General features: G+C 31.3%; 1 protein-coding gene across 2 annotated transcripts in view; it reads left to right on the top strand.

Annotated features, from left to right (window-relative positions):
• Positions 1 to 14,798, top strand: part of rdgC (retinal degeneration C) — a 401,333-nt gene that overhangs the window by 327,277 nt on the left and 59,258 nt on the right. For both annotated transcript variants that reach the window (XM_088237799.1, XM_088237800.1), the window contains one exon: positions 9,947 to 10,202. In XM_088237799.1, coding sequence (XP_088093925.1) covers positions 9,947 to 10,202 — 256 coding nt within the window. The remainder of the gene's footprint in view (positions 1 to 9,946; positions 10,203 to 14,798) is intronic.

Below are 14,798 nucleotides of genomic sequence, written 5' to 3'. Positions count from 1 at the left end.
TGTTTTATTATTTTACAAACTTCATATTTTAAAAATAAAAAACATCCATGTAAATAAATGGAAGTTTATATATTTATCATGATCATCGTTCCCTTTCCGCACCTAATGGTGCATCGGGCACTGCATTGGTACACCAATCGCAGCGTATCTTGATAACTTTTTTGTTACATCAAGGTAAGATCGTCAGTCTTACGCTTTAGATACAAGTCCAGGGATTATTTTTATAACATTTTGATTATTTATTATTTTGCACCACAACAGGCCAGAAGGCCCAATTACAGTGGTGAGTTGCAACACAGAACACCCAGGGTTGAGAAAAATCAAATGTAATTTTTGTGTTCTCACCGGGAATCGAACCCAGAACCTTCCGTTCTTAAGTAAAGTGTCTTAACCACTTCACCGCGGAGTCGTATTCACTAGTTTACTTAACTTGAGGGAACAATCTTTGATAGGTGGGCATAACAGTACAACTGCATTTTTGTTCTTTTAACGATTTATATATTTTTATTTATCTAAAACATACAAAAATTAAAATACAAATTATCAAGTCCTACTAAACTGCTTAAAATGCAGTCCGTCAGCAGGTGCTTATAGTTAGGTTCTAATATACAGGGTGTTCTTTAAGCCCTGTCACATCCGAAGCCACGATGATCAGTATGGGCAAGAAGACATATCATATCAAAAAAAATATTTGGAACGCAGATTTTTTTTAAAAATAAAATATTAAAAAAAACAAATGGTTGCTTACTTCTGCAGGAGAGAAGCGAGGGGGTCGTGGCCATGTGGTTGACGGTGTATCAGACTCCCCCTCCCCTCTTCTCGCTTCTCCCTTGCAGAAGTGAGCAACCATTTGTTTTTTTGATATTTTATTTTTGTAAATTTTATTCGTTCTAAAAAAATATTTGAATGTGCCAATATGTCTTCTTGCTCATACTGGTAATCGTGGTTTCGGATGTGACAGGTTTTAAAGAACACCCTGTATATTCATAATTTTATCTCTTATGTTCTATAACTAAAAAAAACATGAACTTGAACATAAAAACTCAAAACAAAAAACTCAAAACATAAATAAACAACTGTGTTACTAATAAACTTTGGTTTTGATAAAATAAAGCACAAATCGTACAAAGTGGTCTCAGTAATATAAAATACTTCTTTTTATCATTTATTGAATGATTTAAATTGTATATGTTAGTTCTAGTAGTATAAGTAGACTCATTTCTGTCTCATCTTTAATGGTTCAAGTAGAATGTCTGGAAAGCTTATGTTATTTGTATAAATTATTCGAATGTGGTTACACTGATAAAAATATTTGTAAATTATAAATCATTTCGCAAAATATGAGTACTGTGGCTAAATAATTAGGTTAATAATAATGTTTTTTTATGTTCTACTGAAAATTTATTCCTTTGCAGTTTCACTCATCTACGCCCATCAAAGAATTGATACTTAGATAGAGGAGTTCATATTATACTGCGTTGAACGATTAATCGAACAGGTCAATTTATTTTACTTAGGTATTTTACAAAATGTTTAAAAAAACAAAGAAAAATTGACATTTATAAACGCTCAGTACTAGTACACAGTAAATGTGTTATTAGAATATGCATACTTTGAGTTTACGAAATGAAATAAAACAATAAATAAAAATGATCGCATGGTTTGATATACTGCTTTTCCACTAACACACATATATATTATAATGTGTATGATCTGCCTACCTAGGCGCTTTTTTTATGTACGACATGTATATGTATTTTTTTATGTTTATAACACACCTTGCTATTTATTCAGTTTTTTTAAAGATTATTTCTGTACAATTCCTTTTTTGTCGAAAATTCGGGTTAACGTACCTGAAATATAATTTTATTAACGATGTTTCGTAGAAAATTAAATCATTTTAAATTGTCCCTCGGTTGGTGTAGAGTTTTTATCTGCGCAATTTATACGAAACCTCATAGTGTTAATTTGTTGATAAATTGATTTAAAAGAATAAAGACAATGCAAGTTATCGGTGTACAGACCTACTAGACAAAGTCAAAATGCAAATACTGAAGCGTCGACCATTCCTTTTTAGTTTCATTTTCATTCTGTACACCAGACTATCGATTCGCTGTCCTAAAATGCTTTGGGAATTGGCTTAAATTAGGTCAAACTTGAGACTCAATAGGGAATATCAAGCCAGGATCGGGTAAATATCGTAAAGATTCGGAAACAATTGGAAAGAAATCCTTTTTCTGTCACTCTTGTCAAACCAATTCGTATGTATTTTTCAAACGGTATTTTCTGCTTTCTGCAATATGTAACGTATACCTTAGAAGTTAGTTTATTTCCTTCTACGGGCGTTATCGTGTCGGATTAAATAAATGAAAGTCAGAAGGATTAATATTTAAATAAAACGTTTACATGTTTTATCTTAAGTTGTGTCTTTCGGTATACTCCCTAAGTAAAACAAAAAATAATTTGTAAATAGCATAGATCATATGCGAGTATGCTTATTTATATATAAAATACAATGATGGTATATGTGTCTTCGATGGACTGACTAGTTACTGGACCGATTTATCTGCGGTTTTCAGCGAAATGTAGATCTTTGCTACGAGCATATTTAGAACTCCTACAATCATTAATTTATAAATTCGAAAAACAGCTCGGAGCTTAAATTTGTTTACCAACAACATTAATTTATTATGGATCCCAATCAGATTATTTTCTGAAATTCCTTAAAATTTCTACCCATTTACTTCTTTTTATTTGATTTTTGGTTATACTAAAATAATATTAACTGACAATCATAACATTTTTGAAAATCGTATTCCTAAAAAAATGCTCCCCTGTTGGTGAGAAGAGCAGAGTTTGACCTTTGCAAACAGAATTCTATTTTTATTTCAAAACATATAGGTTCCTCCATCAAGGCATAAAATAAAAACAAGCATTAAATGTAATTTTTTAATACAAAAACAACAAGTATGAATCTCAAATGCATTAATAAAATAAAATAAAGACAATATTGTTTTTGAAAACTTTTTTTTCTTTTTCTACCTGCCAGTCTCAAGGCTATTAATCGAGATATACTTATCTTAAGTGCTTCAAGTATAATATTGACTTAAATGCCTTATTTGCTTATATTCCGTTTTCAGTGTTTTTTTTTGTAATCGTCTAGTTTACTATTTCTTAAAAAATACGCGAGTAGGTAGGTGAATTATTAAATATTTTTAGCAAAAGACTTTTATTTATTTTTTTTTTTTTGTTATTAATTATTGGAACATTATTTTTGACATTTTAATCATTTATTTTTTTGAAGTACGAAATATAAAATTTATTTATATTTTTTACACGATGACAATATTTAGTTTTGACTGATAGTAGTATATAGAATGGCTATGGGGAGCTAGATTTTTTAACGTCCGTGCGCTATGTAGATACAAAACGTGTTTTAATCTAGCTCTTATACAATTATTAAAATTTGAGCTTAAAGGAAATGGGGAACAAGAATCCCAACCGCCTATGCGCTCTGTATTTCTCATTTATTGCACAGCGCCCCTGAGGTGGTTTATACATAAATGGCACTATAAAAATTATCTTAAATAAATGAATAAAATTGAAAAAAGAAGAGTGGGAGAGGTGGTGTTTAATCAATGAAGAACTTTAGGCCCATTAGAAATTGGATACAATTTTTTTTTCTTACGCGCAGTAAAAAATAGAGCATTCAATTCCACAGCAAAGTTTCTTAAAAATGTATGAAAAAAAAACATTATTTAATAAAATCCAATTATCTTGATCGACGTCACTAGTTCATATAAATCAACCAATGATAAGGGAGTTGTGTAAGATTTTCGGCTTACTTTTCGTTAGCGGACCAATCGGCAGAACTGACCGAGAACAGCCGGAAGAAAATTTGAGACGTTACACGCGGATTAATTTCAAAAATACAAAACTAAACAATCATAGCGCTGACAACACGATACATATTTTTTTTAAAATTGTCTAGCATAGTCTAGTAGCCTTCTTACAAATAAAAACAAATAAAAAAGCCACTGAACTTCTTCGCTATAATAATTGTAGACTGCTTGTCCTTTAAAAAATACTTAATATTCTATTGGTTTTGAGAACGTTAAATTTTAATTTGATAATCGAATCAACTTAAATATGTCACGTTATGTTTAATACACATTATATCAAGTCAAAATTAATATCAGTAATTTTAGTGGGTAGATTAATTGAGGAAAATATAAGACACATAGTTTAAAACTACTTAAGCTGTTCATAAACAATCGTTAAGCTTCATATTACCTTAAATCCCTTCTAATATTAGCTGAGCCATCATTTACTTAACTAAACACAGCAACCTTGCATTATCCATACTTAACCTAAATTGTGGCCTATTACCTTAAAGCGAATTTCCTGACCCCAGGAAAACATAGCCATCGCGGAGTTATGATTGCTCATCCTTAAAATTTTACTCGGCTATCATATTATTGGTGAGTAACTCAAACATTGGCTTGTACAGTTCACGATTCTTTAGTTTTATCGATGAGTTAGATACAATATAAAATTGTATGATATTAGACAAATATAATGACACAAAAACATAACCAAATTGTGCGTAGGATCAATTGTTGGAGATATTCTGAATCAGGTAGAAGAATTTGTGTATCTTTGAAGTATGTTTATTAGGGATGAAAGAACTGAGAAAGATATTGAAAGGGGGGTGAAGGCGGGAAACAGGGTGAACGGTACACTGAAATCTACCCTGGCAAACAAACGTTTGTCACAGGCGGGAAAATTTGCAGTTCACAATTGAGTTCTAGTGCGAACCGTAAGGTATGAGGGCCAAGTATTGAATGTGAAAAATAATGATGAAAGTAGGTTGAATGCTGTCCACATGCGATGTTAGGTGAATATGTAGTATAAAAATGTATGATATGTGCACAAATGTTGAGATCCGTGGACAGTGTAGGGCTGAGACAAGCATTATCGACATAATTAAGAAAGAGCTGCTGCGTCGCTTCAGACATGTAGAGCGAATGAACAACGAAAAAACGGCTAAAATAATCTGCGATGCGAATGATGATGGATGCAGAAAACAAGGAAGGTTGAGAAAGATATCGCAGATCAAGTCCATCAAATTCTTGATGATGACCAAGAGTAGGAATAATCGAGGTCTACATGCAAATATATAGTGACCGGGCGTTCCATCCTCTCTATCTACCCCTACAGAGAAACGGTGTGACTGTTTGTTTGCTTGTATCAATTATGGTTTAAATTAATTTATTTGTTAAAATTCCATTTGTTCTAACCCATGTCAAGCACTACCTTGATACATTCTCATTTATATACACGCTTACCCACGACTACAGTTCAGTCAATATATATTTTATACCTTTTTCTTTTGATTTTTTTATTTAATTTTATTTTTGGATTTTTTTTATTTAGAAAAAATTACAGCTGTTATATAAAAATATAAAAATAGTGCATACGTCCAGTTAAAATTTTTCACAAATAAAATGAGAGAACATATTACAGAGTGAAAAGAAAAAATAATATATTGTAAAAGACGAGAGAAAAAAAAAGAGCAAGAAGGGATGAGGAAATTGAGAGGAGAAGAGGGATTTTCATAATAACGTTGACCGATTCAAATTTTATTACGATAATAACATGAACATAATTAAAGGTACTACTTACTGAAGAATTTCCTGTCAGATGGGGTGAAAACAGGTTTTCATATTAACGACCAAATAGTTTTTTTTTTTTTTTAAAAGAAAACATTTGTGTTCTTATGATTTACCCAAATATTTCATTTCGAGGGCCATTTTCAACGAGTTGTAAATAACTCTCTATTAGAAAATGAGAATCAAGTTGGGGTAGAGTAAGATTCGAACCACGGACCTTTGATCCGTGAGTCCGAGACACTAGCCACAGGACCACAACCCGATCGTTTCATGTCAACCATGCCGGGAACCGAATCCGAGATCTCTTGCATGGTAGGCAAACGCGCTGACCATTACACCACGAGGTCGGCAAACAAAATATTGAATTTTTTTAGGCTTAACTATCTTTTATAAACGCATAAATAACGTTGACGCTAAAATTGTCGTCGATCAAATTGAATTATTCGTAAAGTGAACTCCTTAAATTGAACACACCTAATTTAATTCGATATTCAAAATAAAACCGACGTAGTCGATTAATAGTGAAGTTTTCCGGCGGTACGTCACTATTTCGTTGACTGGAACAATAAAGTAAGGTGTTTGTTTCCTACACTAAATGGTAATCGTCAAAAGTTTCTTCTTAAATTGCCTTTGCAATACGATATCTAGATATCAATCTTAATTGTTAAACCCTAATTGTTCCACCATATAGATTACCTCTCTTCAGTATTAATTTTAGCCAGTGGAGGAAAAACAAATAAATTGGAAGTAGGTACTTTAAAATAAAGCCATGAAATTAGTGCTTAAAAGGTAGTTATAATAAAATAGATAAAAATGCGAGAAGAACCAATAAAATTAAATAACTTTGAAAATGAGACTTTCAGTCTCATTTCTTTCTGTATAGTAAATAAGACTTGTAAGAATTTACAAGGAAGACTTTATTAGACAAAGAAGACTACACAGAAAAAAAAAACAAAATATTAAGACAGTTATAAACATTTAAGTTTGTAAGTGAAAATTCTTGATGGAAGTTCATTGTAATTTATTATATAAATAAAACACGAGTGATACTTTAATCCACAAATTTGGAATATCCAGTGACCGGTTTCATCGCTTTTGCGACATCTTCCTTAAGATAAAAATAACTTTATTTAATTTACTTACATATAACTTTGAATTATGTATCCTTACTTTTGTTCTGTATAAATACATTTAACTTTTTAATAAAGATACCAGTCTCGAAGATGTCGCGAAAGCGATGAAACCGGTCACTGGATATTCCAAATTTGTGGATTAAAGTATTATTCGTGTTTTATTTATATAATAAATCAGTTATAAACACTTCATATTTACGTTTATATTGAATTTCTGTACAGCTGTATGATTTATATAATACCACGAAAAATAAAAGAACACAAACATAATATCAACCACACGTTTGTGGAGCGGGTGATTCAATAGTGGTTTGGGCAAATGAGCCAACCCATTTTACTTCTACCCACCTTCACTATCCATTTTTATAGCTATTTTGTATATTTTTTCGTTATTTATTGTTTTTATGGACAGTGGAAGTAGGTTACATAATATAATTGCATAATATTTTAAATCTCTTCATCTGAAAGTGGTGTCAGTTTGTAATTGTTTATTGTGATTATATTATTTGGATGTGTTTTATTGTTGGGGTTATGTCTTTAGTTTGAGTTAGAATAGTTTTTTTTAAATCTGTAAGTGAGTACTTTAATTGCTTTGGGCGTAAGTATAGCCTGTGAGCTCGCCAATACATGACAGATGACAGTAAACATAACCATAGAAAAACATAGCAGTTGAGCTCTCAGAAGTAAAGCAACGTGAATGCAGCAATGCTTGAACTACGTGTCAATAATATTATAATAATAAATAATATTATTTAGCCATACGGAACTTTAAAGCACACCTTGGTCTATATACTAATAGTATTTTATCGGTTAGGTAGGTGTATTTAAAAAAAATGTTTCGTACCTGAAAAAAGCACAAATAATTATGTTTTTGTAAATGATGTCAGTAGCGATACTCAGAGAGTGGCTTTGTGACATTTTGACATTTTTTATAAGAAATTCATGGCGTAGCCGAAATACCTACTGTTATAAAAACAAGGATGTTTTTGTCGATTGACGTTAGCAGGCGCTACCCAGGGGCGACTTTGTGACGTGAGAAATTATTTAAAAAAAGAGATTCATGGCGTAGCCGAAATATTGTAATTAAAACGAGGATGTTTTTGTTGATTGACGTTAGCAGGCGCTACCCAGGGGCGACTTCATGACGTGGTGAAATTATTAATTTAAATATTTTTGTTCATTTTACATAGCGTAGCCGAGATAAGAAATTGCGTGGTGTTTCGAAATTTAACCGTGTAGGTAGCCACCTAGTTACAATATTATTTTTGTATTTGTATAATTCCTGTTTTATAATGTTTACGTATTTATCGCTATAAGAATTAAACTAAAGATAGTTTTTACTTTTAATCGCTATCCGTTTTTTTAAATTATGTTTGTAACACTCAATAATATTTATTTTTCAAGTATTCAATGTTATTTTTGCATTTTAATTAATATTGTTAATATAAAGCGTATTTTTATTTATTCGAATTTACTAGACTGTTTTTATTACAAAAAATAAAAATGCATATTTCTCCATGTATTTTTCTGTTATAAACAATCGATTAAAATAATACACATCAAATTTCCATTGTCTGTTGATTTGATTTGCAATCTTCTTTTTTTTCGATGGTTAAAACTCTAGGAAATTCAAAGACAATAAAATTTTTACTGTCATATATTGGCGAGCTCACACGCTATACTTAGCCCTTGCTTTGGAGTCACACGTTATGATTTATGGAATATTTCTTCGGGAGATGTCTGTATCGAAAATCTAAGTATTATTTTAATTTTGGATTTTTGCGTAACAAATAAATTATTTAAAATTGTGTCACTCGCACCACCCCATCCGATTATACCATACTCCAAAATTTAATGGCACTATACAAAATAAGTATCTAAGAGTAATAACTCTATAATATTACGTTTTTTTATTTCGAATTATTTGAATATATACGTTAGTCTTTTAATATAATATGATAATAATATGCTTCACTTGATATTATTTTTTTAGACAATATAATACCTAAATACTTTATTAGTAAAATAGTGTTTTATAAAAAAAATTATAACTATTTTTTTTCCACCAAATATTTGGTGGAAAAAAAAATCCCACGCGGATGCGGGGCGAGTAATTGCAGGGGACAAAGTCCTGGGGCTTCTAAGGTATTATTTAGCCGAGTAAACTGTATTTTAATTTTAAAGAAACAAGTTAATATCATCGATATGCGGTATGCAGTGTCAGTCGGTCACAACCCCAAAGAATAAGATGAATTAGGAATAAATGCCACTAACCTGGTTCGTTCTTGATGGAATTGCGGTGGTCTGACTGCTAGACAACACTAGAACAGGCCATTGATCTGGAGCTGAACACTGGTGGTTGGTTGAAACAAAGTATATGATGCGGCGCACGTTTAACAAAACAAACGCGCGATTCACTGCACGAGGTCTCATTGTGGCGGATGATCAAAGGATACTGAGGTGGGAAGTGAACAGTGGTTGTGGGTAAAAAAGATGTTGAAGTAGTGACAATATTTTAACAATGCCTATCCACATAATTCGCAACCAATATTACAAGAAATAAAAATAAATTATGGCTACTATTTAAAAATATTAAGAATAACAATATTGCATTATGTATAAAGTATTAAATAAGAGAGATTGAAGAGATGTCCGAATCTACGAAGAATGAAAAACGTTTGAATGAATTTAAATGAAATAAATTATGTGTTTACTGTAAGATGACATAAATAAATGTGTTAATATTAGTTCATATTGTGAAATATGCTAACTTAAGAAATAAATAAAATAATAATAATACAATCAGAGTCCATTATTTCTCCTCCTAAATAGAATATTACAACTTTCTATTTCGCATGTAAACATGTCTTAAGACAGTATTACAGGTTACACAAAGACACTGCGAGAAATATTGATTGCTTTGGAGAATCGTAAAGCGTTTTCAAAAGAAGGGTTTTTCAATTACTGTTGCTTGAGATCATTTTTAGGAATATTTTGTGAAAGGCTTTTAATAAATCTGCAAAAATACCAAAACGATTATCACCATCGTCACGACTTTTAGAAATGAGCGAAGTTAATCAGGGTAAGGTGTACACCGAATAAATTATAATAAATGCATTTTCATGTAATTTTTTTTTTCAGGTCATTACCATCTTCTCAGCGTCTAATTACTACGAGATAGGGTCCAACAAGGGTGCTTATCTGAAGCTGGTCGGACCTCAACTGGACACTCACTTTGTCCAGTACACCTCCGCCATCTCCAAGACAAAGAGACTGACCTTCCGCCAGAGGATCGGGCTTGTGGAGACCTCCGCCATAAGGGAACTGAGTGCCCACATCCTGGAGTCCAAACTTGACCTAGAGACACACTTCAGGAGCTACGACAGGGACGGAGATGGTAAGAAAATTGATAATTTTACATTTGTTGATTTACGTTTATGTTTTCTTTCAGTGCTGCAGAACTGATTCGAGATGTTAAGTTACATGTTACAATTTTAGTTACCCACTAAGTCTAGAGACTTTTCGGTGGGACACATTTTTTACACTGGTTTGTTTTACGCAAGTACAAATATATATAAAATACATTTAATAATAAACATTTACTTATGGTTTTAAGGAGATATTTTTCAAATTTATTTTTAAGATATTTCACGTAAATTCTGAAAAGACTGCTTTTTTTCTTAGAGAGCGGTGCTGTTATATTTATTGTTACAAAAGACCCAGTATTCTGAAGTATGTAAGGAAAATAAACAAGAACATGATTTTAATAATTCCTTTTCCATAGTATATTAAAATAAAATATGAATTAAAAATGTTTTCTTAAATTTATGTTGTTCGTAAACGTTTATACATAAATAAATTTCAAAAAAAAAATAAATATTTTTTTCAGTTATAGCAAAATAAATTTAAAACGATAATTAATTAAATAACAAGCAAACGCTCCCACGCACTGCCAATAATCAATTGATTTGAATGAATGAAAAAAATACCCACGACTGATGTTTTTCCTATTTTAAATATATCTTATTAGAAGTCAAAATAATCATTTTGATATAAATAATAGTCAGTTACGATTGACCTATTTTATATTTACTATCAACCGCTTTAGTCTAAGGAGGTATTTTGGACCTTTTCAATACAATATTGATGCCTAGAATAATGAGGAGCCCAGATTGTAGAGTTGTAGTCCAAAATGCTTCTTACAAGTGACGTGTACATTATTTTAAGTGCACCAATATCTTTGAAATCTTTAGTGGTTCTGATAATGAAACCCAACATTCTTAGAGATCTATTACTAATGCTATTGATGTGACCAATAAATGATAATTTGGTATCGAAAATAACACCTAAATCACGTATTTTGGAAACAGATACAAGTTCAAAATTGCCAATGGAATAATTAAATATTATTGGAAACTTAGTCCTGTGAAATCTCATGATTTGGCATTTCTTTACATTTAGTTGGAGTTTATTTGTTGAGCACCATGAAAATAGTTTATTTAAGTTATGTTGGATAGTAATACAATCATCAATAGTGTTAATTACTCTAAAAAATTTCATGTCGTCAGCAAACAACAAAACTTCGACACCATTAAATATGTCAACAATATCGTTGATAAAAATGTTAAAAAGTATCGGACCCAAATGGGATCCTTGCGGGACTCCACTAGTCGCCTCAATGGTACTGAATGTGGCGTCACAAATTGTTACTGCCAATGATCTACCAGTTAGGTAACTCTGAAACCATTTTAAAATCGATCCACAGAAACCCAACATGGATAACTTATCAATTATGATTCTATGGTTCACCTTATCAAACGCTTAAGAGAAATCTGTATACACTGAATCCACTTGTTTACGTAAATTAAAAGCTTTCATAATAACATTTTTATATATTATAAGATTACTCAGTGTTGATTTTGAAGGCATAAAACCGTGTTGATTTGGAATTATTATTTGATTGACAATTGAAGACATTTTTTGCAAAATTATTTTTTCGAAGTGCTTTGGTATTGCAGATTGTATACAAATCGGTCTTTAATTTGTGACATCACATTTATCCCCACTTTTATGTATAGGTGTTAAGAAAGCAGACTTCCAATACTGGGGAAAATAGAAAATGGGAAAATGGAAAATTATAACAAAGTTTTCATTAGCAAATGGCTAATTGTCCTTTCATAATGTCACAGACTCACAAATCAGAGGTCCGAGGTTTGAATTTTACTCTATCATTACTCGATTCTTGGTTTCAAGCATTGAGTTATTTTAAAATCACTTTAAAATAACCCAAAGTTTAAATAATCAATAATCGTTACCATCGGTAGGTAAATCTTTTAAATAAATTAAAATCAAATCTGATTATAGTGAACTTTTAAATTGTTTCTGGATTTTGTATTTGTTTTGTTAAAACGCCTATTTAAGAAGATACACATTTCAGCCAGAATTATCTGTGTTCAAAGGACAAACAATTATTTTCTTGTTTCATGGCCGCAAGAGAATTATTACCGTCGTTCATTTTTCTTTTGCAAATATCTTGAAATTGCCACGAATTCCGAGGTCTAAATAATCTACCCTTAATTACCCAGTTGATTCTGTTCCTCTCATTCCCTCCGTTTCTGCCCTCTTGGTAAATAAGTTATATGTTCCTCCCCCTAAATCGTGAAAAAGCAATAATCGTAACCATCCACGACAAGGTAGAAATTTTGGTGTAACGAGTAACGAGAATGTTCCTTGTACCGTGGCGTGGGCGTGGGCGTGGGTGAGGTGGACAATTGAACGTTGTTATTCAGAAAGCCGTCAGCCATAGAAAAGTGAAACTGAAATAATAGCACCTTTGTGAGAAGAGTAAATAATTGAATCTACACCACAGTTGGAATGTTTTTTACTTCGACAAACTATAAATAATGCATAAATTTGTTTATCAATGACACAAAAATTAATTCAATTATGTATATTTTATTATATAAATAAAAGACGAGTGATACTTTAATCCACAATTTAGAATATCCAGTGACCGGTTTCATTGCTTTCGCGACAACTTCAAGGCTGGTATCTTTATTAAGGACTGTAATGTATTTATACAAAACAGAGGTAAGGATTCATTAGTTAATCCAAAATAATAATGATCCTTAAGATAAAAACAACTTTATTTAATTTACTTTCATATAATTTTGAATTATCTATCCTTACCTCTGTTTTGTATAAATACATTGAACTTGTTATTATAGATACCAGTCTCGAAGATGTCGCGAAAGCAATGAAACCGGTCATTGGATATTTAAATTTTTTGGATTAAAGTATCAATCGTCTTTTATTTATATAATAAATGACAATGAACTTCCATCAAGAATTTCCATTTACAATCTTAAATTATGTATATTTATTACATATATACTGCCTAAGCCAATGACAACAGTTACATGAAGAAACATAAATGCAAGAAACTGAACAAAAGAACATAAAACTATTTAGCAAAGACAAACAAGGGCAAAACAATAATTATATACAATATATTCAAAACTACGAAAGACCTAAAACTTTGAGCTAAACCATGCCAATCCAACTTCATCTTACACTGTTTAGTCGCGAAGAGATCTACGAAAAGCTGGAAGATCTATCCCAAAAAATTCCAAGTCGTGTGATGAATCTACACATTTTGGACGTTGGGGCATAAAAAGCAAAGTTGCTCTTAGAAGATTTCGACTTCTGGTGACACGGTTGGAAACATGAAAAGAAATTGATTGCAACAGAGATGGGACATTACTTAAAGCATTAAGTATTTTGAAAAGGCATATAAGGTCCATCGCAGCTCTACGTCTCTCCAATGAAGACAGATTAAGAGATTGCTCTATTTCAAAATAAGAATTGTAATCCGAGCAACCATGCCACTTTTCTTAGAAAACGTTGTTGGACAGACTCGATATGGTCAATATGAGTCCTGTAGAATTGAGACCAAATAGGAGAAGCGTATTTTAGATGGGGTCGAACTAGTGAGCAACAAAGAGTTTTGATGGTATTAATATGTTTTGACAATTTTTAAAATCTGGTTGAGCACACAACCTAAGATTTGAATTTTGCAGAAAACTGGCAGCCTAAGTAAAACTTTTATGTATGTTGTGTAATTATGCATTGAACATTTTATTTTATATTTATATTAGGGTACTTAATTGTAAGGGATCACTTAATTCATATTTTATAATGAAAAATCAATTGTGTAAACTTAATTGCGGTGATTTTTTAAAGTCTGACCACACAACCAAAAATATGCATTTTGCAGAAAACCGCCAGATTTTATATTGAATGATACCTCGTTCAAACGATACGTATGGGGTGACATTTTCTATTAAAACATGTTTTATTATTACAGGTAGTTTTAAATTAATGAATTTATAAAATTAAATACTTTCGTATTTATCCACTTTAATTAATTTATCAAATTTATCTGGAGTCATTAATCTTCTAATTAGCATTTATATTCTAAAAAAAATCTAGTGCTGTAAGTATTTTCTGCAAATTGAGAAATGCCGTTTTTGTGTTCAACAGTACTTTCAGAATGTGATAATTACAGTTTATAGTATGAGAACGTCCCGGTTGTTTTAATCAGAACAATGAACTGACCTTACTGCACCCGATAAATGAAATATTGAATTTTTTTCAAAATTGTAGACTAGCTGCTTTCTGCATAACTACGTTCAATTAGAATATTACTGACTTTTCACATTATTTTAATTAAAAGGTACCCAATCAAAATAAAACAAATTTTTTAGTCAAAATTGAAATTTAAACACTTAGTTTTTAACAAGTTAATATTAAAATATTTTGAGTTTGTCCAAATGTCTGCAGACAAAAGACTGGATATCACCCTCTAGGGAAATATTAAGATTAACAAATTACAACAGGATGGAGGATGGCCTCGCGGTGTAGTGGTCAGCGCGTTTGCCTACCGTGCAAGAGGTCTCGGGTTCGATCCCCGACATGGTTGACTTGAAATATT

Source organism: Micrasema longulum, unplaced genomic scaffold (genome assembly GCF_059751315.1).
Source record: "Micrasema longulum isolate JH-2025_06_02 unplaced genomic scaffold, ASM5975131v1 h1tg001792l, whole genome shotgun sequence".
NCBI classification, from domain to species: Eukaryota; Metazoa; Arthropoda; class Insecta; order Trichoptera; family Brachycentridae; genus Micrasema; species Micrasema longulum.
Note: the sequence above shows the minus strand (reverse complement) of the source record. Positions and strands in the feature narration are given on the sequence as shown.